Here is a 25,897-nt window from a genome sequence, read left to right on the forward strand (position 1 = left end):
TCTTAGCTGCTAATGGTTTGAAGGAATAGGCTCAATATGGGTAGGTTCATGTGGGTGTGCCTGTGTTTTTGCTTTCACAGGCTCAGGAACCATTGTTGCACTAGGTTGACTTGTACTAGTTCTCATGTCTAGCATAGAATAAGGGTAGGTCTTAAATCTTTCAATCATGAAAGGTGTTAACTTAAGACCCACTGGAACCTTATTCTTAGTAAGAAGTGATCCAAATAGAATTTTGGACACTTGCCTACAGTTGCCAATTAATGACCTATTTACTCCTTCAAGCATATGTATGTCATTGACTTTATGATTTAAAGCAGACATAATAAATCTAGGAAGAAAAATTTCCTTACCTCTTGACTCCAATGGCATTGTTAGCCTGGTGCTTAATTCCTCCAGTATGTAGTGTCCTACATTGATCTGTTTGTTGTGATCCATTGAGTAGACCAGCTTCTGGATAACACTAGATATGCTGTCAAATCCTGACTTCCTGCAAGTGAAAGCCCTTATCACTGAATCAAACAGGAAGGACCATTCTCTCCTCAGGTGCTTCTTGTTCATGCTTGACAGATTGATCTTCTCAGAATAATTGATGAAGTCCATGAATTCATACAGCTCATCCTGAGTTGGAGCCTCCACCAGCTTGTCAGTAGGGATTCCTAATGCCATACTGACATCATCCTCAAAGATCTCCATATATTGCCCCTTGATTGTCCAGTTTATTACAATTAATACAGTCTGGTTCTCATGCACAATTGTCCTTGTTACTGGTGTGTTCCAAAGTCTCCTAACACATCCAAGTAAAGCACTGGATTAGTAGTAAGAGCCCTTACAAAGTAGGTCTCAGAAAAGAACTTGATAAAACATTGGAAAGTTTCAGGTGCTTGGTTTGCATCTAAGAATGCAAGGAAGTTAGTCTCATTTGGGATGAAAGGTACAATATTGTTGGTTGCCAATGCTAAGAGTATGAAGTTTAGTGGGTAAGAAAAATTAGTGAGAAAGGAGTTGAAACGAGAGAGAAATCGGTTTTGGATTGAAAAATCTAGGTCACTTAGAGTTCTCGAAGGTGTAAGTATGTATATGTATCGAGATATCTGGATATTTATAGTAAAAGCAAATGACTTGTCGAGAAGTCAAAAATAGACGTTTGGAGTATACTTATCGAGAAGTCATTTTGAAATATGAAAAACATTTTGATAAGTCATTTTATTTATTCTTGTAGAGAACTAAAAATTAACTTATCGAGATGTCAAATAAATACCCAGTTTGTCCAAAAATGAACTGAATTGTTTCCAAATTTTATTTGAATAAATCAAAATAAATTTACCAAAAGTATTTTACCAAAATAATTTATTAAATTAAATTATTTCAGTTCTGAGTTATTGTTAAGTCTAAAAGTTATACTTGTAGAGAACTCTGTGAGTTAACACTATTAGACAACTCTACAATGACTTATCGATAAGTCATAATAAAGCTTATCGAGAACTCACTCGAGAAGTCTTAAAATGGCTTGTCGATAAGTCAGTTAGACTTATCGAGAACTCAGTCCTCTATATACTTTTGATCACTTTCATTATGCCTTGTGTTAATTCTACATATTAAGGATGTAAATTAACAGCCAGACAGTTTTCTTAGAATTTAAAAAATTCCAAGCTGAATTTTGTTCTTGAAAATTAAACATGCAGAGATTTCTGAAATATTTATAATTCATATTTCAGTTAATTTTCAATTAAATGAAATTAATTTTGATTTAATAGAAATTAATCTGCTGCAAAACATTAGATGAGTTCTTGCCTTAGGATTAAGAATTAAGCATTCCAATTTTACCTACAAGTCTAGTGAAAGTTGCTTTATCCAAAGGATTAATAAAAATGTCAGCTAATTATTAATCTGTTGGAACAAAAATGAACTCAATGGTACCATTTGTAGCATGTTCTAAAATAAAATGGTACCTAAAATCAATGTGCTTTGTTCTAGAATGATTAACTGGATTAGCCACTATAGATATAGCACTAGTATTGTCACACATAATTGGAATTTTTTGTAACACTAGGCCATAGTCCATTAGCTGATTTCTAATCCAAAGCATTTAAGCACAACAACTTCATGCAGCTATGTATTCAGCCTCTAATATAGAAGTTGACATAGATTGTTAGTTTTTTGCTATACCAGGATACAAGTCTTTGTCCAAGAAATTGACAGCTTCCACTAGTACTCTTTCTGTCAACCCTGCATCCAGCAAAATTTGCATCTGTGTAGCCAACGGCTTCAAAACCAGTTCCTTTAGGATACCATAATCCCAAGTTTGGAGTTCCCTTCAAGTATCTGAAAATCCTCTTTACAGCCATCAAATGTGATTCTTTTGGATTGGCTTGAAATCTTGCACACAGACATGTAGCGAACATGATGTCTGGTCTACTTGCAGTTAAGTAAAGCAGTGATCCAATCATCCCTTTATAGCTTGAAATATCTACACTTTTGCCCTTTTTATCTTCATCCAACTTTGTTGCTGTAGACATAGGTGTAGTTACAGGTGAACAATCAACCATACCAAACCTTTTCAATAAATCTTTGACATACTTAGTTTGGCCGATGAAGATTCCATCACTTCTTTGACTGACTTGAAGTCCAAGAAAGTAACTTAATCCCCCCATCATACTCATTTCATATTCACTTTGTATTAGTCTGGAGAATCTTTGACAAAACTTTTCATTTGTAGAACCAAAGATGATATCATCCACATAAATCTAAACTAGGATCATATCATCACCATGCTTCTTGTAGAAGAGAGTCTTATCTATAGTGTCTCTAATAAAACCATATTTAAGTAGGAATTTTGACAATGTATCATACCAAGCTCTAGATGCCTGCTTTAGTCCATATAGAGCCTTGAGTAACTTGTACACAAAATTTGGAAATTCTGGATCTTCAAAGCCAGGTGGTTGTTGCACATAAACTTCTTCTTCCAGCTCTCCATTTAGGAAGGCACTCTTGACATCCATTTGATACACTTTAAAATTTGAATGTGCAGCAAATACTATAAAAATCCTTATTGCTTCAAGTCTTGCAACTGGAGCAAAAGTTTCATCATAATCAATTCCTTCTTCCTGTGAGTAGCCTTTTGCAACCAACCTTGCCTTGTTTCTGGTAACTATACCATTTTCATCCATCTTGTTCCTGAACACCCATTTTGTTCCAATTACACTTCTGTTCTTTGGTGCAGGAATTAATTCCCAAACTTTTTTTCTTTCAAACTTATTCAGTTCTTCCTGCATGGCAGATATCCAATCAGGATCCATTAGAGCTTCTTCAGTTTTCTTAGGCTCTACTTGAGATAGAAAGCATGCATGTAGGAACTCATTAGCAGTTGCACTTCTAGTTCTCACATCAGCAGTTGGATCACCAATAATTGCTTCCCTAGTGTGACTTTTATCCCACTTCCTTGTGTGAGTTTGTTGACTTGTGCCTTCATCATTTTCTTCATCATTGGTATGACTTGTAGATCCTTCTTCTTTTTCTCCCCCTGAGTTTGTGCTATCAAATTCAGGTGTTTAAGATGAGCTTCAATTACCATGATTTTCTTGTTTAGTAATCTCTTCATTCATCATCTGTTGTGCATTGACTTCATCTTCTTCATCAGAATCACTGTTAATGTTGAGGTTTTCAAATGCAAGGGATTCAGCTTCATTATTATCAAGGCATTCTAAGCCTGGACACTTGTCATCATCAAAAGTCACATATGTGCTTTCCATGATCTTTTTTTGATCAATTACATAGACCTTGTAGGTAGTTCTTTCCAATAAAAATCCCAGAAAAATTGCTTCAAAAACCTTTGAGTCAAATTTTCCCACATATTCAGAGTTGTCTTTCAAAATGTAGCACTTGTTTCCAAATACATGAAGATGCTTCACAGTAGGCTTTCTCTTAGACATGATTGAGTAAGGTGATTTCCCATGTACCTTGTTAATGAGATATTTGTTTTGAGTATAACATGCAATGTTAACAGCTTATTCTCAAAAACTTGTTGGCAAATTGGCATCTTGCAACATTGTCCTAGCAGCTTCTACTAATGTTCTATTCTTTCTTTCAACTACCCCATTTTGTTGAGGTGTTCTCGCAGTTGAAAATTCTTGAACAATGCCTTTGCTTTTGCAGAATTCACTCAATGTTGCATTCCTGAATTATGTTCAATTATCATTTCTCAATCTCTTTATATAATTATGATATTCAGCCTGTTTTTCTATCTTCTTGATGTGTTCAATTATAATGTGTGGAGTTTCGTATTTAGAGTGCATAAATTCTACCCAAGTGTATCTTGAGAAATCATCCACCATCACAAGTGCATATTTGTTTCTTGAAATTGATAAGACATTTACTGGTCCAAACAAGTCCATGTGAATAAGTTGCAATGGTGCACTTCTGGAATTCACATTTTTTGACTTGTGACTTGATCTTTTCATTTTTCCTTTCTGACAAGCTTCACAAACTTCAATTTGAGCAAACTCTAGTCTTGGCATGTCTCTCACTAACTCTTTCTTGACCAAGGTGTTGATTGTCTTGATGTTCAGATGTGAGAGTTTCTTATGCCATAAGTTGTTTTGCTCTATAGATGCCTTGGTGTAGAAGCAGCAAATATCATCCTCATTTGTTGAGTCCAAGTCTGCAATAAATAAGCTTCCTTTCCTTGCTCCTTTTAGAGCAACTTCATTGGTTTTCTTGCTGATGAAAATACATTATTATTTGTCAAATAAAACTTTAAAATCTTTGTCTGCAAACTGGATGACACTGAGAAGATTTACTTCAAGACCAGCTACCAATGCTACATCATCAATGACAACATTTCCAGAAACAATCTTGTCATATTTCATTGTGAATCATTTGTTGTCTATAAAGGTCACCAAAAGGTCAGCCTTCTCCACAAACTGTGATAGCAGGGCCTTATCACCTGTCATATGTCTGGAACATCCACTGTCTATGATCCATATGACTTTCTTCATTTTGCCCTGCATGCAATGAGTTTTAAGTGTATTTAGCAACCAAGCAGTGTTGGGCACTTTCTTCTTGTTAACTGATTTAGCAGAAGTAAATGAGTTGTTTAAGATAAAATAGAATTCATTTACTGTTGTGCATTTCCCTATCTGTTGTAGACCCAATTTTTGTATGTATCTATATATGTATATGTGTATTTATATGTGTATGTGTGTGTGTATATGTGTATACATATATGTAAACATATGTATATATATATATGTATGTATTAATTTATACATATATATATATTGTATGTATTTATGCATTTACGTATGTTACATATGTATTAATGTATGTATGCAAATATTAATTGTACAATAACTAATTATTTTTAATAAATGAATGATGAGGTGAAATAAATATTATAAGATATTAATGATGCGTTAATTAATACTACCTCTGTCCCCCTCAATTTTTTACATTATTTTTCACATGTTTGACACGTATTTTAAGGCAACATAAAGTATAGTTCCGTAATTTATTTTTAAAATTTTCTTTTTTGTATAAAAATTTAAACATTATATTTTTATTTAGAAGAAAAACAAATTTAAAAAAAATTATGCAACTACATTTACTAAAAGTATTAAAGTATGTGTCGAGTACCCGTCCCCCAGTGTAAAGAATTGAGGAGGACGGAGGGGGTATATATTAATTGTGAGCAATAAGTATTATATAGATATTAATAGTCAAGTAACAAATATTAATTGTGAGGATAAATATGTATGTACATGTGAGGACGATGTTAAATTGATGATAAATAAGAATACATGAGTATGTATCTATGTATGCATGTGTGCATGTGTGTATATGTACGTGTGTATGTATGTATGTGTGTATGCATGCATGCATGTATGTATGTATGTATACACATATACTAATTTATATATATTGTATGTATGTATGCATTTATGTATGTATTAATGTATGTATAAATGCAAATATTAATTATACAACAATTAATAATTTTTAACAAATGAATTATGACGTGAAATAAATATTATATAGATATTAATGATGCGTCAATTAAAATATATTAATTGTGAGCAATAAGTATTATATAGATATTAATAGTCAACTAACAAATATTAATTATGATAATAAATATGAAATAAATATTATATAGATATTAAATAGGGGCATAATCGTCATATGAATTAAATTACTTATCAAACCCCCATGTTGTTGTACTATATATATTATATGTATATATGTATTTACGTATGTATTAATGTATGTATGTATGTATGTATGCAAATATTATTTATGTATGCAAATATTATTTATATATGCAACAATTAATATTTTTTAATAAATGAATGATGACGTAAAATAAATATTATATACATATTAATGATGCGTTAATTAATACATATTAATTGTGAGCAATAAGTATTATATAGATATTAATAGTCACCTAACAAATATTAATTGTGATATTAAATATGAAATAAATATTATATAGATATTAAATAAGAGCATAATCGTCATATAAATTAAATTGCTCATCAAACCCCCATGTTGTTGTATAATCTATATTATCTATATTATACTATAATAACAGGAATGAAGTATAATTTGGTATGCGTTTTTTTGGTTGGTTTGGTTATCCCTATTTATAACCATCAGATCTTTTTAATCAAGTAATTTGGACCGTTAGATTCAAATAATAAAAATATATACACTACTCAAGTTCTCAGGTTCGAACCCCGCCAAAAGCAAATTTTTATATTATTATTTATACAATACTAAAACTCCACGGTTCGAATCCCACCAACAATAAATATTTATATTATGTTAGATTCAAATACTAAAAAAATCTACACTACTCTAACTCCTAGATTCGAACCCCAAATTTTTATATTATGATTTATACAATACTAAAATTGTCGGGATGGAATCCCACCAACATCAAATATTTATATTATTATTCATACACTACTCAAGATTCAGGTTCGAATCCCGACAATAACAAAAATTTATATTATTATTTATAAATATACTAATAAAGGTAATTATCCAAAAAAATTATTATAATTTTAAATAATAAAAAAATATTAATGAAGTTACGTGCATCGCACGGGTTATAAAATTAGTATATATAATAGATTCATTAGGCAAAACACCAAAGTATCAAATAGGCATAATTATGCAAAATTTATTCATTTTTTTAATTTCTTCAATTTCTTCTATTACTTATAACTACGTCATTATATAATGGGCCTGTTTAGCACGGGCTTATAAGTGAGCTTATGACTTGTAAGCCCGTAACAACTTTTTGGGGAGTATTTGTCAACCCAACTTATAATCTGAATTTATAATTTATAAGATCGAATCCCACCAACAACAAATATTTATATTATTATTCATACACTACTCAAGATTCAGGTTCGAATCCCGCCAATAACAAAAATTTATATTATTATTTAAAAATATACTAATAAAGTTAATTATCCAAAAAAATTATTATAATTTTAAATAATATAAAAATATTAATGAAGTCACGTGCATCGCACGGGTTATAAAGCTAGTATATATAATAGATTCATTAGACAAAACACCAAAGTATCAAATAGGCATAATTATGCAAAATTTATTCATTTTTTTAATTTCTTCAATTTCTTCTATTACTTATAACTACGTCATTATATAATGGGTCTGTTTAGCACGGGCTTATAAGTGAGCTTATGACTTATAAGCCCGTAACAACTTTTTGGGGAGTATTTGTCAACCCAACTTATAATCTGAATTTATAATTTATAAGCTGATAAGTTGAATGTTAATAATGACGTATTTTTTCTCAACTTATTTTGATTTTTCGTTTTTCTGATTAACTTTAATTTTAAAAAATATGTTTTAAAATGTTAATCTAATTTAAAATTCATGAATTAAGATAATTATATTTAAAAAACATTTATTTTAGTTCATTTAAGTAAAAAAAATTATCTTATAAGTAAAGTTATCCAAACACTTATATAACTTATAAATATTCATTTACTTACCACTTATAAATCACTTATTCAATTTAAATCATAAGTTACTTATTTTAAGATTTTCCAAACGAACACAATATAGTATATTATGCTAACAGCTGCAATTATCCAAATTTATTACTTATTAATTAGGCGTAACTGGCGTTATTACCCGTGCAAGGCACGGGGTAGCTTTATTTATAAAAAATATTGCTATTTTTTAATGTACTTTTACGATATTTGTGTTATTTCATACAATATTGCGTGACTCATGTTACAAGTACTAATGTAACGACGGATATCCCTAAATTTATATTATGTCACGAATATAAAGTTTAGAATGCACTCTTACCATTGAAAATAATGGTTTTCTATAAAGTTTTAATGATTTTTTCAATCGGAGATACAAAAAATACTATAATGTTTATGTATCATATTTATCAAAATATGTGGGCAAACTAGTAAATTTTTTTACACGGTCGAGCTCGAACTTCAAATTATTCGGCTCATAAGGCTCACGAGTCTTATCGAGCCGATACTTTTTTACTATAAATATATTTGTATGTAGATATTTAATATTTCATTTATATTTTATATATTTAATAGAAGCGATTTCGAGCATAACCTATCATATTTCGAGTTTTTGTCAATATTTGGTGAAACAGATTCAAGATTTCAAGCCGAACTTGAGGCGACCGGACTATTTACAACCCGAGTTTCAATCTTGATTTAAGATTCGGTTGAAACCGAGCTCGTGCTCGAGCCCGAATATTTTTAATCAAGTTCGAGCCTGAAAGTTTTCGACTCGGCTCGGCTTGATTATAGCCTTAGTTGTTGTACACAACTATAAACTTAGTATTTTGAAGTGGGTTAATTACACAAGTCTCGATAATTAATAAATTATTATTACATGGTAATATATTATCAACAAGTTAATATGGTAACATAATACCAACAAGTTATTTATTTAATGGTTGTAATTTTTTTATAAATAAAAAAAATTATAATCTCGTTGTTATACATGAGTATAAAGTTAGTATATTGTAGTGAGCTAATTACGCAAGTCTTAGAATAATTTTATTCTATATCAATATTAGCCTCTACCTCAATTGATTGAAGACACATGTTTGTACATATGTGTCACGTATTCAATTCTACATTCCAACAATATTTTTTCATATTTATTCAAGTGCGCAAAATAGTAATTTCGAATTATATGTTTCTCCTAAAAAATTGAGCATATCGAACTTTTTATGACTCGAAATTCGAGTTTGAAATTTAAGATTCGGTTGAACTGGAGTTCGTGCTTGAACCCGGACATTTTTAATCGAGTTCGAGCCTAACAGTTTTCGACTCGACTCAGATTAATTATACCTTTAGTTGTTACACGAGTATAAAGTTAGTATCTCGAAGCGAGTTAATTACCTGGAGTCTCGATAATTAATAAATTATTATTATACGATAAGAAATTATCAACAAGTTAATATGATAATATATTGTCAACAAGAAATTATTTATTTGATTTATAAATTAAAAAAAAATTATAATCTAATTGTTGCACATGAGTATAAAATTATTATATTGTAATCAGCTAATTACCCAAGTCTTAAAATAATTTTATCCTGTATAAATATTGAATTATATAGGTCTAGTCACCCAAAATAAATAAAGAAGTATGTAAGTCAATACTTGATGTTATCAAGATATAATCAAATGAGCCTCTAGCTCAGTTGGTTGAAGTCATATGTTTGTTATAAGTGTGTCATGGGTTCAATTTTCCATGCCAACAATATTTTTTCATATTCATTTAAATAAGAGCAAAATAATAATTCTGAATTAAATGTTTACCCACAAAGCAAGAAGTTATTTATTTAATGATTCAATTTAAAAAAAAATTAATTTAATGTATCGATTTAAAAAAATAATTATAATCTCGATGTTACACATAAATATAAAATTATTGTATTGTAATCAGCTAATTATCAAGTCATAACTCAATAGTTAATATTATCAAAATATAAATAAATGAGTCTCTAGCTCAACTGGTTTAAGTCATATACTTGTTATAAGTATGTCATGAGTTCAATTCTCCATTCCAATAATATTTTTCCATATTTATTCAAGTACGAGGGCAAATTAATAATTTCGAATTAAATGTTTTCCAAAAAAAGCAATGTTGCATTATTATATATATAATAATAGATAGATTTTTCTAACAGACGTCTAGAGGTGCAATAATAACACAAGAAGGAACAAACTAGAATTACACATTATCAATATAGTATAAAAACTCCAAGTACTATGTAAACATGGCATTTCAAATAGTAAAAGTTAAATATCTCCAATTCATTCCCTTTTCACTTGGCACAAAGATTTTAGGCCTAATTCAACAATTAAATAAGCAATTATAAAACTTAGCAGTGCCAGGCCAGATTTGTTGAATCAAAATAAAAGCATCTGTCAATAAAGTTACAGCATTTTAAGCTCTTAAACTCTGTTCTTGACTTCATATTTTACTTCAAAGACACTGCCACAACCTCAGGCCTTCAGCTTTATTTCAAAATCTCCCTGCATCATCAGTAAGGCTTCTCACTAACCCATGCCCTAAACTTCATTTTAAACTTTGCCAAGAAATCGCTGCTTTCCGTTTCAACCTATGAGCCCAGACAATACTCTGCGGTTTCCACTTTTGTATATCAGAAAGAGAGAATGTGTTCCTCTCTCCAACTTCTTCTTTTGCTCGCAATGAGGAGAATGCAGGCTTCGCCCCAGCTACAGCCATTCTTGGAAACCCGAGTGATTTACCAAGGGCAAGTGATGAATCCACCCCTTTGGCCTTCGGGGAGTAGGCATACAAGAAAACATCCTTTTCACAAGTTAGCTTGCTTCCTCCAGCATTATTAGAAGCTGTTAGTGCAGGAGTCGAGGAAGAAACACTTGGTTGATCTGGCAGCATAGAGAACGAGAACGAACTGTGGATGGCTGTAGTGGTGGGTCCAACAATCTCTTGTGGTGGAATGAACTCTCCGATGGTGTTGCCTTTCCTCCTGTGGCTTAGCTTCACCCCATCAGTCCATCGCACTAGAGCAACTCGAGAAGAACGATTGGGATCATAATCTATCTTTTCAACAATGCCTGTAGCTGAAGTGTTTCTTTTCATATCAATTTTCCTCTGCAGTCGTTTTGCCCCACCTCCTCGGTGCCAAATTGTGATACGACCAGCAGAGTTCCTACCCGCTGACTTCCCTTTACTTCTAGTGAATTGTCTCCTATAATCACCCAAGTTCATCCCAGTGGCGACTTCATTCGAGTCTGTTTTGTTACGGTCATTTTCTAACTTTCTCCTACTCTTTTCCTTCTTAGCACGTACATTGGCTTTGGAGGCCATTTGACGAGCACCTTGAAACACTTTGACTCCACTTTGCATCTGATTGTCAAGTGCCACAGACAAGACCAAAAAAATACACATAAAACAAAAACTGATCAGCTTAGCTATCCAAGTGGCATATCAACAAAAGTCTCATCAAAAACACCAAAAAACATACTATAGCCATATATTCTCAATTACACAAGTGCTTTTACACAAGCATAATATAACTTAAAAGCTTTTAATCGAAACAAGTAGTTTAATGTAAGAGAATTAACTTCAAAGCTTACATGTTTACTAAAAAGACCTAATAAGTTGTAACTAATAAATACTAAGAAATAGATAACATGGTAAGACTTAATCAAACAGATAACAAGCAGTTTCTTATGAAAATTAAACACACTTGCAAATTAAATCATATCAGACCTAATCAAACTGATTCCAAAGAAACATACAATCGTACAGTCACATCACATCGTAAAAAATAGTTACAGAAACATCATAAGCTTAGTCCTTAAGAAAACATAAAATCATTAAGATTCAAAATGCATAAAATGTAAAACCCCAATACAAAATACACTAACTATGAGCTCAGATTCATATACTTGTAGCATTTAAAAATCATTTCTAAGAAATACCCATTTCAAAATAGACAATTTCAACGACACCCAGATAGAAAAAGGTCTATAAACAACATAAAGTTTTCACAACTTAAATGAACTCACAAGTATATAAATAATAACAAAGAAGAAAAGAATAAAGAGTACCGAAGAAGATAAAAGAGAGGGCTGAAGATGTTGGAGCCTCATAGATCGAAGAAATAGGGCCGTCGCCATTTGATCCAGATGCTGCAATTACTCAACTATAGTTTTTTAGAGCGCGCGCGTGTGTATGTCTGTGTTGGAAGTTGGAGACGAAACAAGAAGAAGTTGGAGCTTGTATTGGACTGGATTTTTTTTATATAGGTCTTAATAGGCCCAGTTAATCAACATCACAAGTCCATGTAAATGCATCTAGTTGTATTAGGTTTCCGGAAAACCGTATTTGCGAAAAAACTGAAATATTGTATTCTATTTGCAAATAAAATAAAACCTATTTTATAAAAAAAATGATAATATTTTGCAAAAATCTTTTTCGGCTTGGTTATTTTCAAAAAACCCCAAACCCTGTATAAATAAATCGCGCCCAGCTGAGTTTGATTGCAGAGAGAGTTGAATTGGGTTCAAACTGAAAAGGGCAATGGATGATGATGATGTCGATAATTATATCGTTTTAGGGTTAGCAAGCGGTGAAGAAGGCTCGAAACTCTCGGAAGATGAAATCAAAAGAGCCTATCGTTCCAAGCTTCTTCAAGTTCATCCTGACAAAAGGCCTGATGATCCCGATGCTCATCATAATTATCTCAATCTCCAATCTTTATATAATGTTCTCATGGATAAAAAAGCTAGACAGAGTTTTGATCAAAAGCTGCGTATTAAGAAATTACAAGATCATAATTCTTCTTCTAAGCGGCGTACTGGTGTAGTAGATGAAAGGGAGCAAGCATTACGTGCTCATCTCGCTGCCGAGAAAGCAGCTCGTGAATTTGAAGAGTCCATTGATAGAAGTAACAAACGATCAATTGACAGAATAAGACGTGATGCTGCAGCAGCAGCAACTAGTAAAGCATCACATGCAGCAGTAGCAGCTTGTACATTAAACAAACAACGGGAGGCGGCTTCAACTCGGTGTCCTTGTGGACATTGTCAGGGTGATTGTGATTGGTATGGTAGGCGATTTAGTGTCATTTTCTGTTGTAAAACTCACTAACAAGTATAGCAACATAGAGGCAAGTGTATAAAGAATTTAACAAGTTTAGGCCAAGACCACAGTTAACAAAACAAAACATGCAGGTAAACAAAATCAGTAACTGAAATAACGAAGAGAGAAACAAAGATGTACCTGAAACCATAGCTTTCAACAGTGACTGAAATAAAGGTTTACAGATACAAAATGCCAAGAAAATAATCACAGCTGAGTCACCAGGCCTTCCTCGAAGTCCTGGCTGCTCTTGAAGAGATTATTACCCCCTACCTGCTGCGTTTGGGATGTGCGCAATATCTCCACCAGGATAAAACAGCTCGGAGTTTATGTTAACAGCAGCAACAAAACCTCCACTTCGACCAGCACCTCAGTCGCCGGAAAAATATCAGCACTTCAATTCTTGTGGGAGAGAAATGCAGAGAGGTTGAAGAGAAGAGATGAGAATGTAGTGTGTTGTATATTCATTCAGTTTAGCCTCTATTTATAGGAGAGGAAAAATGAAACTGTCCACACACTTAATGTCTGAATTAAACTGCTCCATTAATGAAAAAATCAAAACTGATCAGATTTTGAATTCATAAATGAAAAAATCAAAACTGAACAGCTTTTGAATTTAAATTATTTGTAACAGCTTTTCACATTAACACCCACATTATTATCAGAACTTAAGTTCTGATTCGACTCATCAGTACTTAAGTTCTGATTCAACTCATCAGTACTTAAGTTCTGATTCTGATATCAGAACTTGTTAAGTTCTGATTTTATTCATCAGTTCTTAAGTTCTGATTCTTATATCAGAACTTGTTACAGATCAGATTATTTGCAGGTTCAATATATTTAGACTACTTAGCCTATTTCAGAACCCAGCACAATAATCCAATCACCGATAAATAAATTCGAATTAAAATAATTCTCAAATAAATAAAATCCTCGCTCAGGTCGCCTCGCGTACGCGAGACGCCGAGACATTCGCCCAAATCGCCCTTCGACCCGACCCGGTCCGGTTTGGTCCGGTGCGGTACGGTGCGTGGCGGGGCGGGGCGCGCGTGTGTGTGTGTGCGCGTGAAGCACACAACAACACAATGGACCATCACACACCTTAGTAGTTGTATACTACTCATGTGGGTAATACCATATAAAGCACACAACCCCCTTTATTTATTTCAATGTGGGACAAACATTCTCAAATTTTCCAAGCTTTTCCAAGCTACTTTCAACTCTCATTTCATATGGATTTCATTAAGAAAATTCTTAAAACCATACATGAAAATTTAAGTTCAAATATCATTGAACAATTTCCAATCATTAGATTTTAGGATTAACATCAAGAACATAATTAAATTAAGCTCTAAAATCCTAATTTTCTAACAATCCCCCACAAATCCATACAGAAATGTGATCAATTTCCCATCATGACTTGTTTTTCAGAGTCGGTACCCTTCCGGGTTTGAACCCTCCTAATTCCTCTACTTCAATGGCTATCGGACTCAGATGGAATGTTTCACCTTGAATCTTAATCCGTTTAGTATAACCATATTCCATAGACGACGACAAGTCAAAGGTTATGGTGCCAATCTACGGCTTTGAGACATTAATGGTCATGTCTCGATCCTGTTCGTCAAATGCTTCAAGGATTAACCCTATCCTCTAATTGCGACCACACAATTACATTCGCTTAGCTGGGCATCTCCAGAGATATACTGCCTCTATCTCGTCAAATGACTTGATCTCATTCAGAGTTTCAACACTCTTGCTTTTCTGGCAGTGTCAGTACCTTCTAGGTTTACAGGGGATAGACTCAGATACTATAGTATCATCTATGTAGCAAAGGTACTACCAACTCATCCTTACAGCTTGTTATTACCCATTGAATACACTTCGAGGGATCTCCTCTCATGTGTATTGGGTTCCCACTGTTGATGAATTATGATGGGTTGACAATCCCATCCCCAACCTTGACTTAAGGACCACTGCAGGTTCCAGTCCTTTAGTAAGAGGATCAGCTATATTATTCTGAGTTCCTATGAACTCTATAGCTATGATCCTATCAGTCACTAAACCCCTTATAGACTTGAGTCTAACTTGGATGTGTCTCTTAGTTTTAGCATTATGCTTTTTACTGCTAATCTTGTCGATAGTTGTTCGACTATCACAGTGAATAGCAATAGCAGGGAGCGGTCTGCTTACTACAGGTATTGCAGACATAAGTCCGTGTAACCATTCAGCCTCCGTCCCTGTGGCATCAAGTGCACACAACTCAGCCTCAAAAGTAGACCGAGTAACAATAGTCTGTCTGCTTGACTTCCAGGATATTGCTCCACCAGCCAAGGTGAACACGTATCCAGTCACTCCATTGGAACCAGACTTCTTAGCTATCCAACTTGCATCACTGTACCCTTCAAGCACACCAGGAAATCTCCTGTAGTGTAAACTAAGGTACATTGTGCCTTTTAGATATCTAAGTACTCTATCAAGAGCATCCCCATGAGTTCTGTTTGGACAGCTTGTATATCTCGCCAATTTAGACACAGAATATGAAATATCTGGTCTAGTACATTTAGAAAGATACTGCAAGCTCCCAATAATCTGAGAATACCTTAACTGAGACACAGGCACTCCTGAAGTATTCTTGACAAGGGCAACTTTCGAATCATAAGGTGTACTAGCGATTCTACACTGTGAATAACCATATTTCTCAAGTATAGATTTCTCTATATAATGAGATTGAGTCAAGGTTATTCCTTCAGTGGACTGAATCAATTTGATTCCAAGAATCACACTTGCCTCACCCATATCCTTCATTTCAAAATGCCTTTTCAAGAATTCTTTAGTCTCGTTAATAATCTCAATATTGGTTCCAAACAATAAAATATCATCCACATATAGGCACAAGATAACACACTCATTACCTTTAACTTTAGTGTAGACACACTTATCACTTTCATTAATCTTATAACTGAAAGGCAATATAGTTTCATCAAACTTTTTATGCCAATCTCTGGGAGCTTGTTTCAAGCCATAGATGGACTTGATCAACTTACATATTTTCCTTTCATTGCCTGATGCAATAAATCCATCAGGCTGATCCATATAAATCTCTTCCTCAAGTTCACCATGAAGAAAAGCCGTCTTTACATCCATCTGATGAATGATAAGACCATGGACTGAAGCCAATGCTATAAGCATTCGGATTGTTACCATTCTTGCAACCGGAGAGTATGTATCAAAATAATCAATTCCTTCCTTTTGCTTAAAACCCTTAGCTACCAGTCTAGCTTTGTACTTATCTATTGAGCCGTCAGGGTTCAACTTCCTTTTAAAGACCCATTTGCACCCAATAGTAGAACACCCAGGAGGGAGATCAACCAACTCCCATGTTCCATTGGAAACAATAGAGTCAATTTCACTCTTGACAGCGCCCTTCCAGTGCCTTGACTCAGAAGAATCCATAGCTTGCCGGAAAGTTAAAGGTTCTTCCTCGATATTGTAAGTGATGAAATCACCTCCAAAATCCTTGACTATTTTTGCACGCTTACTTCTCCTTGGTTCCTCTAATTCCTTAGGAATAGAGCTACTACTAGGTTCCGCCCCCACATTTGTCATCTTTTCCACATGATCAGGAATAGAACTTGATGTGTGAGTAGGATCTTCCTCAGAAGTCGTTTCAGGTATTCCAGTCTTCATAGGGTAGACATCCTCAAAGAATGTCGCATCTCGAAATTCAACTATCATGTTTGCCACTATACCATCTATGTCAGATTTTAACACTAAAAATCTCATAGCTGTAGTGGTTTCAAGATAGCCCAGAAAGATACAGTCAACAGTCTTTGGACCTAGTTTCTTTCTCTTGTGTTCAGGAACAAGCACCTTAGCAAGGCACCCCCACACACGAAGATACTTAAGACTAGTCATCCTGCCTTTCCATAACTCCAAGGGTGTTTTATCCATGTGTTTCAGAGGGACTCTATTCAAAATATGGTAAGCCGTATTTAGAGCCTCTCCCCACATGTATTTAGGCAACCCAGAGTTAATAAGCATACTATTAATCATATCTTTAAATGTTCTGTTCTTTCGCTCAGCAACCCCATTAGACTCAGGTGTGTATGGTGGAGTAACTTCATGAACTATACCATTGTTTGCACAAAATTCATTAAAAGCATTACTCGTATACTCACCACCTCTATCAGATCTCAATCTTTTAAGTAACTTACTAGTTTGTTTTTCTACTTCAGTTTTATATATAATGAATTTACTAAGTGCTTCATCCTTATGTCTAAGTAAATAAACATAACAATATCTACTACTATCATCTATAAAAGTAATGAAGTATCTAAACTGGTCCTTGGTCAACACACCACCAAATTCACAAATATCAGTGTGTACTAAATCTAACAAGTCTGAATCCCTAACAACGTTATGAAAAGGTTTCCTTATCTGTTTAGCAGACACACATACTTGACATTTAGAATTCTTTTCTATGGTATAATTTGGAATCAACTCTAAGTTCATCATGTTCTTAAGAGCACCAAAGTTTAAATGACCTAGTCTAGCATGCCATATATTTGAGGATTCAATACAATTAACAGTAGGAATAACATTATTATTCAAACTTCCCAAAACGGGATCCGCATTAATAACAAATAAACCATTTGACAAGTAACCCTTGCCAAAGAATGTACCAGTGTGAATAAGAACTACTTTATTACACTTGAACGAAATTTCAAAACCACTAGAAACTAAACAGCTTCCACTTATTATATTTCTACGCATGTCGGGAACATGATGCACTCTCGTCAGAGATAGAATACGTCCTGAAGGGAACTTCAGATCCACGTTTCCAACTCCATGTACTTGAGCAGCACTAGCATTCCCCATCTTCACAGTCAGGCTATGACTCTGTTGATAAGATACAAATAAACTAATATCAGCACAAATATGTACATTAGCTCCAGTATCTATCAACCATTCATTTGACAGATAGGTAGAAAATATCACAGGGTTGTAGGATACATACCGGTCAACGTTGGTTTCAGAAGCCGTAGCCTCACCAACAACCATGTTCACTACAGGCCCACTTGCGGTTCCAAGCACAACATTTGCTTGCGCTACCTCGGTTTTCTTCGCTTTCTTCGTAGGGCAGTCCTTACTCCAGTGCCCAACCTGCCCACAAGACCAGCATGGTTTGTTTGCCTTGGGTTTTTTGGCCTTGTCCTTGTCACTCTTAGGTTTATTACTATTAGCTTTCTTAGCAAAAGCCTTCCTCTTTTGTCCTACAGTTGCTATGTTTAACTTCGAGGTACTGTGTTCAGTTGGCATCACATGTCCCTGTTTGGACATGTGTTGTTCTTGTACCGAGATGTCCAGCATAAGGTTGGTCCAGGTGATCTCTCCTTTCTGTCTTTTCAGGGAGAGAGAGAACTCTTCCCAAGACTTCGGGAGTTTTTCAATCACACTCATCACCTTGAACTTCTCCGGGAGATTCATTCCAGACTCCTTCAAAGCATGCACTATCATCTCGAACTCATGCACCTGCTCAGTCATGGACTTATTGTCCACCAGCTTGAACTCGAGGAACCTTGCCACAGAATACTTTTCTAGACCTTGTGAGTCAGTATTATGTGTCTGGTCCAGCTTCTCCCATAAGAGTTTTGCAGAGTAGGCATCAGAAGAATAGACATCAAACAAAGTGTTTGTTAGTGCCGCAAGAATGGCCGCTCTAGCCACTCCATCCTTCTCAGCCCACTTCGCAAAAGCCTTAACTGTGTCAGCCTTCTCTTGATCCACTACTGGTTTCTCATATTCCACAACCGGCCACAGACCCTTTATAGTCAACCACAGCTTCATCCTTTTCTGCCAGCGAGAAAAGCCAATGCCACCGTTGAATTTCTCCGGTAAACCGGTTAGTTCAACAGCCTGTGGGAAACTATAGGTGGTCCAATCAATGGCCCCAGCAGTTACACCCGAACTGCTACCACCACCAACGATAACCTCACTTTCGTTAACCATTATGCTAAATTCTAAATAACCAATAATCTTTTCAAGAATGTTGAGAAACTCACTAACAAGTATAGCAACATAGAGGCAAGTGTATAAAGAATTTAATAAGTTTAGGCCAAGACCACAGTTAACAAAACAAAACATGCAGGTAAACAAAATCAGTAACTGAAATAACGAAGAGAGAAACAAAGATGTACCCGAAACCATAGCTTTCAACAGTGACTGAAATAAAGGGTTACAGATACAAAATGCCAAGAAAATAATCACAGCTGAGTCACCAGGCCTTGCTCGAAGTCATGGCTGCTCTTGAAGAGATTATTGCCCCCTACCTGCTGCGTTTGGGATGTGCGCAATATCTCCACCAGGATAAAACAGCTCGGAGTTTATGTTAACAGCAGCAACAAAACCTCCACTTCGACCAGCACCTCAGTCGCCGGAAAAATATCAGCACTTCAATTCTTGTGGGAGAGAAATGCAGAGAGGTTGAAGAGAAGAGATGAGAATGTAGTGTGTTGTATATTCATTCAGTTTAGCCTCTATTTATAGGAGAGGAAAAATGAAACTGTCCACACACTTAATGTCTGAATTAAACTGCTCCATTAATGAAAAAATCAAAACTTATCAGATTTTGAATTCATAAATGAAAAAAATCAAAACTGAACAGCTTTGAATTTAAATTATTTGTAACAGCTTTTCACATTAACACCCACATTATTATCAGAACTTGTTAAGTTTTTAGCCTCTATTTATAGGAGAGGAAAAATGAAACTGTCCACACACTTAATGTCTGAATTAAACTGCTCCATTAATGAAAAAATCAAAACTGATCAGATTTTGAATTCATAAATGAAAAAATCAAAACTGAACAGCTTTTGAATTTAAATTATTTGTAACAGCTTTTCACATTAACACCCACATTGTTAAGTTCTGATTTTATTCATCAGTTCTTAAGTTCTGATTCTTATATCAGAACTTGTTACAGATCAGATTATTTGCAGGTTCAATATATTTAGACTACTTAGCCTATTTCAGAACCCAGCACAATAATCCAATCACCGATAAATAAATTCGAATTAAAATAATTCTCAAATAAATAAAATCCTCGCCCAGGTCGCCTCGCGTACGCGAGACGCCGAGACATTCGCCCAAATCGCCCTTCGACCCGACCCGGTGCGTGGCGGGGCGCGCGTGAAGCACACAACAACACAATGGACCATCACACACCTTAGTAGTTGTATACTACTCATGTGGGTAATACCATATAAAGCACACAACCCCCTTTATTTATTTCAACTGTGGGACAAACATTCTCAAATTTTTCAAGTTTTTCCAAGCTACTTTCAACTCTCATTTCATATGGATTTCATTAAGAAAATTCTTAAAACCATACATGAAAATTTAAGTTCAAATATCATTGAACAATTTCCAATCATTAGATTTTAGGATTAACATCAAGAACATAATTAAATTAAGCTCTAAAATCCTAATTTTCTAATATTTTCTGTAGTGGTGCTGAATTCGAGGCATACCAAAACTCATTGTTGTCAAAATTCCGCAAGGTCTGAACAAATTATTACTCTACTTTTTATTTTCAATTTATTGGCATTGTGATTATGTTTTCGTTGTAACAAAATTTAATTATATGAGATTTCTTGTCTATATGTCCCCTAAGTTTTGATTAATTAGTTTTAGTAGAGAATCAGAACGTAGATTTGCTTATTATGTTCTTCACCATGTGTATAGACTACAGTGCTTTTAGTTGTGCCATTAATCATTATACACTTAACAATATACATTATGCGCCCTTTTTTCTTGCCTTATACACTTAGCTATTCTCTAAATTTTGCTATTTATGCTTGCCTTTTGTAAGTAATTGCTTTGTGTGATGACCATGCTGCAGAAAGACGTAAATGATATCCCGAAGCATCGAGATCATTAAAAGAGGAATGTCACTCAGAATCTCCATAGTTCTGGAGGAGTCTTACCAATTAATTATGTATGAATGCTCATTTTCTTTGGTTTTCAACTTGTCTTTAATTATGTACTTGTTAGTTGTTACCCTTGTAATGACCGGTTTCGTTTGCACGAGGACAGGTTACTTTTAAATGATAGATGTTGTAGGTTGACTATAAGTCCTTACTTGGCGGCTTTACAAGTTGAATTTTATGTTATCTCGAACCCATGATGTGTACTTTGACACTGCATATTATGTATTGTGGTAATGCCATCGTTTGTAGGCTTGTCAGTATGGTCATGCTGTCATACTGATAAAAATTATAGACGACTTGAGGAATGATATCAAACAAGTCAGACAGTTCTTAAGCCCATTGACTGGAGTTGCTCACGAAAAATGAAATTTGTTATTCCTCCTCTGTTATATGAAATATTTTTCTGAACCTTTAGACAGGAATTGTTGATGATCGTACCATTGCTTGTATTCTTGTTAATTACTGAATCCAAACATTAGTGTGGTGTAAGAAAAAAAAATTGCATCTCCGTAGTGCATATAGCTCACAGTTGAAGCCCACTTATCAAAATAAAAGTTTATTCCATTATTAAGTCAGATTTTAGATATGAGTTAAATTCTAAAGTTTTTAAAAATCTGCCATCCCTACCTGCATCTAATCCTCGACCCGTTTCACATCGGCTGACACACACACTTCATTGAGAAACTCCAAGATTTTAATTATTGTGGGGGTATTGGCTTGTTATACGCTCACGGGGTTAATTGCAGAGTCGTCGTCGACTGCAGATTCCCATAGGTCACAGAGTTTTCCATCACATAAGTTTTCTTCTAATCCAAAAAATGTGATTGTCAAGACCCAATAGCCCTTCCCTTCAAGGCTTATAAGAAAAATATATGTAGTTTATTCTCGTGCTGTGTTCCATTGTTGGCAAGGTAAAATTTCCTTTGTTTAGAAATGAGTCAATGACTATTTTGTACCATAGTAAAGAGAAAGGGGTAGAGGCACGGTTATCTCAAATGTGTTCAACCTGGAACGTATGTCAATTCTTGATATATTCGAAACTAGTAAAAATTGAATTGTATTTAGCCTGATGCATTGATTAGTAATCACATTTGACCTAACAAGAATTGTTATCTCTAATGCAAATAAAGTGCTAAGGACAATCTTAGTTTTTTTATACTGTTATAGTTTCTATACTCACTTTGCTCTGAACCTCTTATGAAATCTTCACTCTGAATCTCTGATGGAATCTTTTTGATATACCTTGTTACCCGTAATTATTTTTTTCCTTTGTATGTTTGGCTAAGACAATCACAAAAAATTTAAATACTAGTCTGAATCCACGGGTCAGCCATGTATTTATAAAGGTTTTAAGAATCCTTAATCAAGATTATGAAAATCCCTTATATCAGCTCTTTGATGATTTTTTTTACATAGTTGGTTGTATTTTCTGACCAAAAATCTATGCAGTATACTGAAGTTGAAATGTTGAGTCCACTAATATAGATTTCTCTATCATTTGGAACATTTGTGAAGCAGTGATGTTCACAAAAAAATTTATAGTATATATTATCATACACACTAAACCTCACTGTTCCATAATTGAGCAACTAAGGAAACATGTAAACTCAGAACTGGCAAAAACAGAATCTGAACTGTGCATCAGTTGCCTACAAGTCTGTGATGTTTATCTTAAGCCGAAGGCCACCCCACCCTGCAACTAAGAAGTTCTTATTGGTTGGTATGTGCTGCTCCTTCTTTGTTTTTATTTTGAGAGTCAGTGTCGTGAGGTGTGTAGTTTAGGCACCTAACTGTCTTTTAACCAAATCGACTAAAATTAATTTTCTTGGTTTCTATTTGCTTCGTAGTAAACTTAGAAAAATTAAGTATAATCCCAGTTTTATTTGGAGAAACATATCGGAAGCAAAGCAGGTTGTGATGTATGGTGCTAAATGATGTGTGGGCTCTGGAAATTCCATTCAAGTACCGGGGGGCCATGGCTTTCCGATGATCAGAATGCTTGTTGGACTTCTAGGCACCCTGCTCCGGTAGATGCTTGTCTTAGATTTGATGAGAACTGATTGTAAAGCCTGGGATGTGCATTTAGTCACTGATTTATTAAGTGAAAGGGACAGAGGTTTGATTTTAAGATGATAATTCTGCACGTGATCAATGGCATTGGTCGAAAGAAATATCAGGAATATACACTGCAAGAGTGCTTATCTTCTGCAACAATCTTTGAAGGGTCGAGCGAATATGGACAATTATTTGGCTTTTGGCGAAGACCCTGGAACCTAAAGATACTTCTGAAAGCAAATAATTTGTTATGGTGTGCTGTAACTGGTTGTTTACCAACCAAGTTTCAGTTAAATTTGAAACATGTAGGAGTGGGTTTGAGTTGTCTCTTTTGGTAACCAGGGGCTAGAAAGTAGAAACGATAAACCATGTGCTGATTAATTGAGCTTTCGCATGTAATTTTTGAAGTAAGGTGCGTTCAGGAGTAAGAAGAAGCGAGTCCAATAATTTTGGCTCTTGGTTGTTGCTTCTATTTCAGGACTGAAATGCTGTAAATGTGCGGAAGCGGGTATGTTATGCTGGTAGATTTGGAAGGAAAGGAACGAGGTAATTTGGAATGGGAACAAGGTAGTTTGGAATTCCTTGAATATGGAATTCTGCTAGTGCCAATGATATTATGCACTTGTCTGTCGGGTCTTGTTTTACTCGCTGATGGGAAAGAGTAGTGGACTAAACCAGCTGACAAACACATCAAAAGTAAGTTTAGTTTATGCTTTTTGAATTAATTTATGATGTTTTCTCAATAAAGTTTTTAGTTTGGGATTGTTCATCCCAGAATGATCTCCTACTGTCTCGGACTTTAATTCCAGCATTGGTATTTGGGTCTGTGTTTTCCTTGAATATATACTCTACAACATATGATAAGGAAAAGGAGATGGCCATGTCTGGTAAATAACCTCGTAGTCCTAAATACAGAACACCAGAACGCTGAATGCCAACCAATATATGGAATCCTTTCCTAAATTGACAAACGTAGATGTACACATAAGATAGAATGTTAATTTAAGCAAACAAGTGGTATGATACAGGAGACAGGACTAGGATAGGAAATGTGCTTTAAGTGCAGATAGTGCCACATCCGAGTTTGTGTCAGTTTTATTGCAGATCCATAAGGTATCTAATGCTAGAGTTGCTTATTTGCGACTATAATCACTACTCTATGTCACCTCTAATCTCACACAAAAAAGTCAAAGTCCTCACTGTGACTTGCTCCAAATTTTAGAGAAGAATTCAGTAGTATTATTACACTCTTGCGGTGTAAGATTATAGCTTAATATTTACTTTTAAGAATTCAGTAGTATTATTTACTTCTATACATTTTCCTTCTTCTACAATCTTAACAGTTCTAGTAATATTTTTTGCAACAGGTGTAGAGATTGCTTCTATTTTTGATGTTTGACATTAAAGATTCAAGTTGAAGGAACAATGATGAAGAAGTTCTTTTGATATTTAGTCTAGCAAAGTAAATAGCAAATCAAGTTCACAACTGTCAAATGATATTCAAGTTCCTGGAAACCAGAAGTCTACTAGTAGTACTCCAACTTTGAAAGAGAGACGGACATATTCATCTGGAACGATTCATGAGAGTGGAAATTTCACCATTGATCCACAATTTTAGTTTGTTTTCTAATATATTAGTTGCAATTAAAATCTTATAACTTTGTAATATTACTATTTCTGGTTCTAAGTTGTAGCTCAATTACTCAAAACATTATTTTCAAGTTAACTTTTGAAGTCACAGATTTTTACAAAAAAATGTGAATATAGTTGTTTTTTGAGAGATGAGGCCTGGTTAAAACCCGGTCCGGCACGGCCCAGCCCGCGGACACAAATCATGCCACATATTTCACTAATAGGCCCGGCTCGGCCCGACCCATTTTGTAGAAAAGCCCGGCCCGGATTTTCTTATAAAAAACCCGGACTTTTTAGGCCCGGATAAAAGGCTGGCCCATCAGGTCTTTTGTACATCTCTAAATGTTGACGCAACCATACATATGCTTTTGCTGTTGTTCACTACTAGAAAAAAGACCTTAGACATCGGTTAAAAACCGATGTCTATGTAAAAAATGTATGATGTCTTCGCGACTAATGTTAAATGTATTTTATCATAACCGATGTCTATGTAATATTACACATCGTTTCTGGAAAATTTCTGATGTCTAATTCATATTGATGTTATATAATTGTGTAATGTCAAGTTCAGAAATGTAATATTAGGACGATTAGGCCTATTTAAAACTATAACACACAAGCAATATTTATAAAAGGGTTAAATGGGGTTTGGGTCACTCAACTGACTGGAAACTTGCATTTTGGTCATCCAACTCAAAAAACTTTCAATCACATCATTTTACTCTTAAAATATTTCATCCAGGTCACTCGCCGTTATATTCCGTTAAAAACTTAACGGAATGCTGACTAAGCTTGGTGACTTGCCTTAAATAATTCTATCGTGGCATGTACAGTTAGATGAAGCGGCGTTTTGGTCACTCAACTGGCTCAAAACTTGCAATTTGGTCATCATACTAAAGAAGTTTTCATTCAAGTCACTAACTATTACGTCCATTAAAAATTGAAAAAAAATTACCGAAGGAAGAGCTCTCCTACAACCACTCTTTTCTCTCTTAAAAATTTTTGGAACATATAAATGCAATACATAAATGTATCAATATGTTGTTCAATTCCCATAT

At 34.4% G+C, this 25,897-nt stretch overlaps 1 protein-coding gene and 1 long non-coding RNA gene across 2 annotated transcripts; one reads left to right on the plus strand and one right to left on the minus strand.

The window, feature by feature from the left end:
* Nucleotides 1–10,312: 10,312 nt before the first annotated feature.
* Nucleotides 10,313–12,316, minus strand: LOC141698129 (large ribosomal subunit protein uL2mz, N-terminal part-like). Its single transcript, XM_074502751.1, has 2 exons — nt 12,132–12,316; nt 10,313–11,424 (listed from the first exon to the last, which is right to left on the minus strand). The coding sequence occupies exons 1-2, from the start codon at nt 12,198–12,200 to the stop codon at nt 10,609–10,611; spliced, it is 885 nt and encodes a 294-aa protein (XP_074358852.1). The 5' UTR covers nt 12,201–12,316; the 3' UTR covers nt 10,313–10,608.
* Nucleotides 12,317–20,660: 8,344 nt separating this feature from the next.
* On the plus strand, nt 20,661–24,889 carry LOC141698337 (uncharacterized). The gene is made up of 3 exons (XR_012565068.1): nt 20,661–20,723; nt 21,065–23,903; nt 24,575–24,889. It is a non-coding gene; the product is annotated as an uncharacterized LOC141698337 (long non-coding RNA).
* Nucleotides 24,890–25,897: the final 1,008 nt, after the last annotated feature.

Source organism: Apium graveolens, chromosome 11 (assembly GCF_009905375.1).
Source record: "Apium graveolens cultivar Ventura chromosome 11, ASM990537v1, whole genome shotgun sequence".
Classification (NCBI taxonomy): Eukaryota; Viridiplantae; Streptophyta; class Magnoliopsida; order Apiales; family Apiaceae; genus Apium; species Apium graveolens.

Coding starts and splice junctions, on each gene's coding strand:
- LOC141698129 (XM_074502751.1), bottom strand. CDS start 12,200: ATGGCGACGGCCCTATTTCTTCGATCTATGAGGCTCCAACATCTTCAG. Junction 11,425..12,131: donor CCTCTCTTTTATCTTCTTCG/GTACTCTTTATT, acceptor CTTGACAATCAG/ATGCAAAGTGGAGTCAAAGT.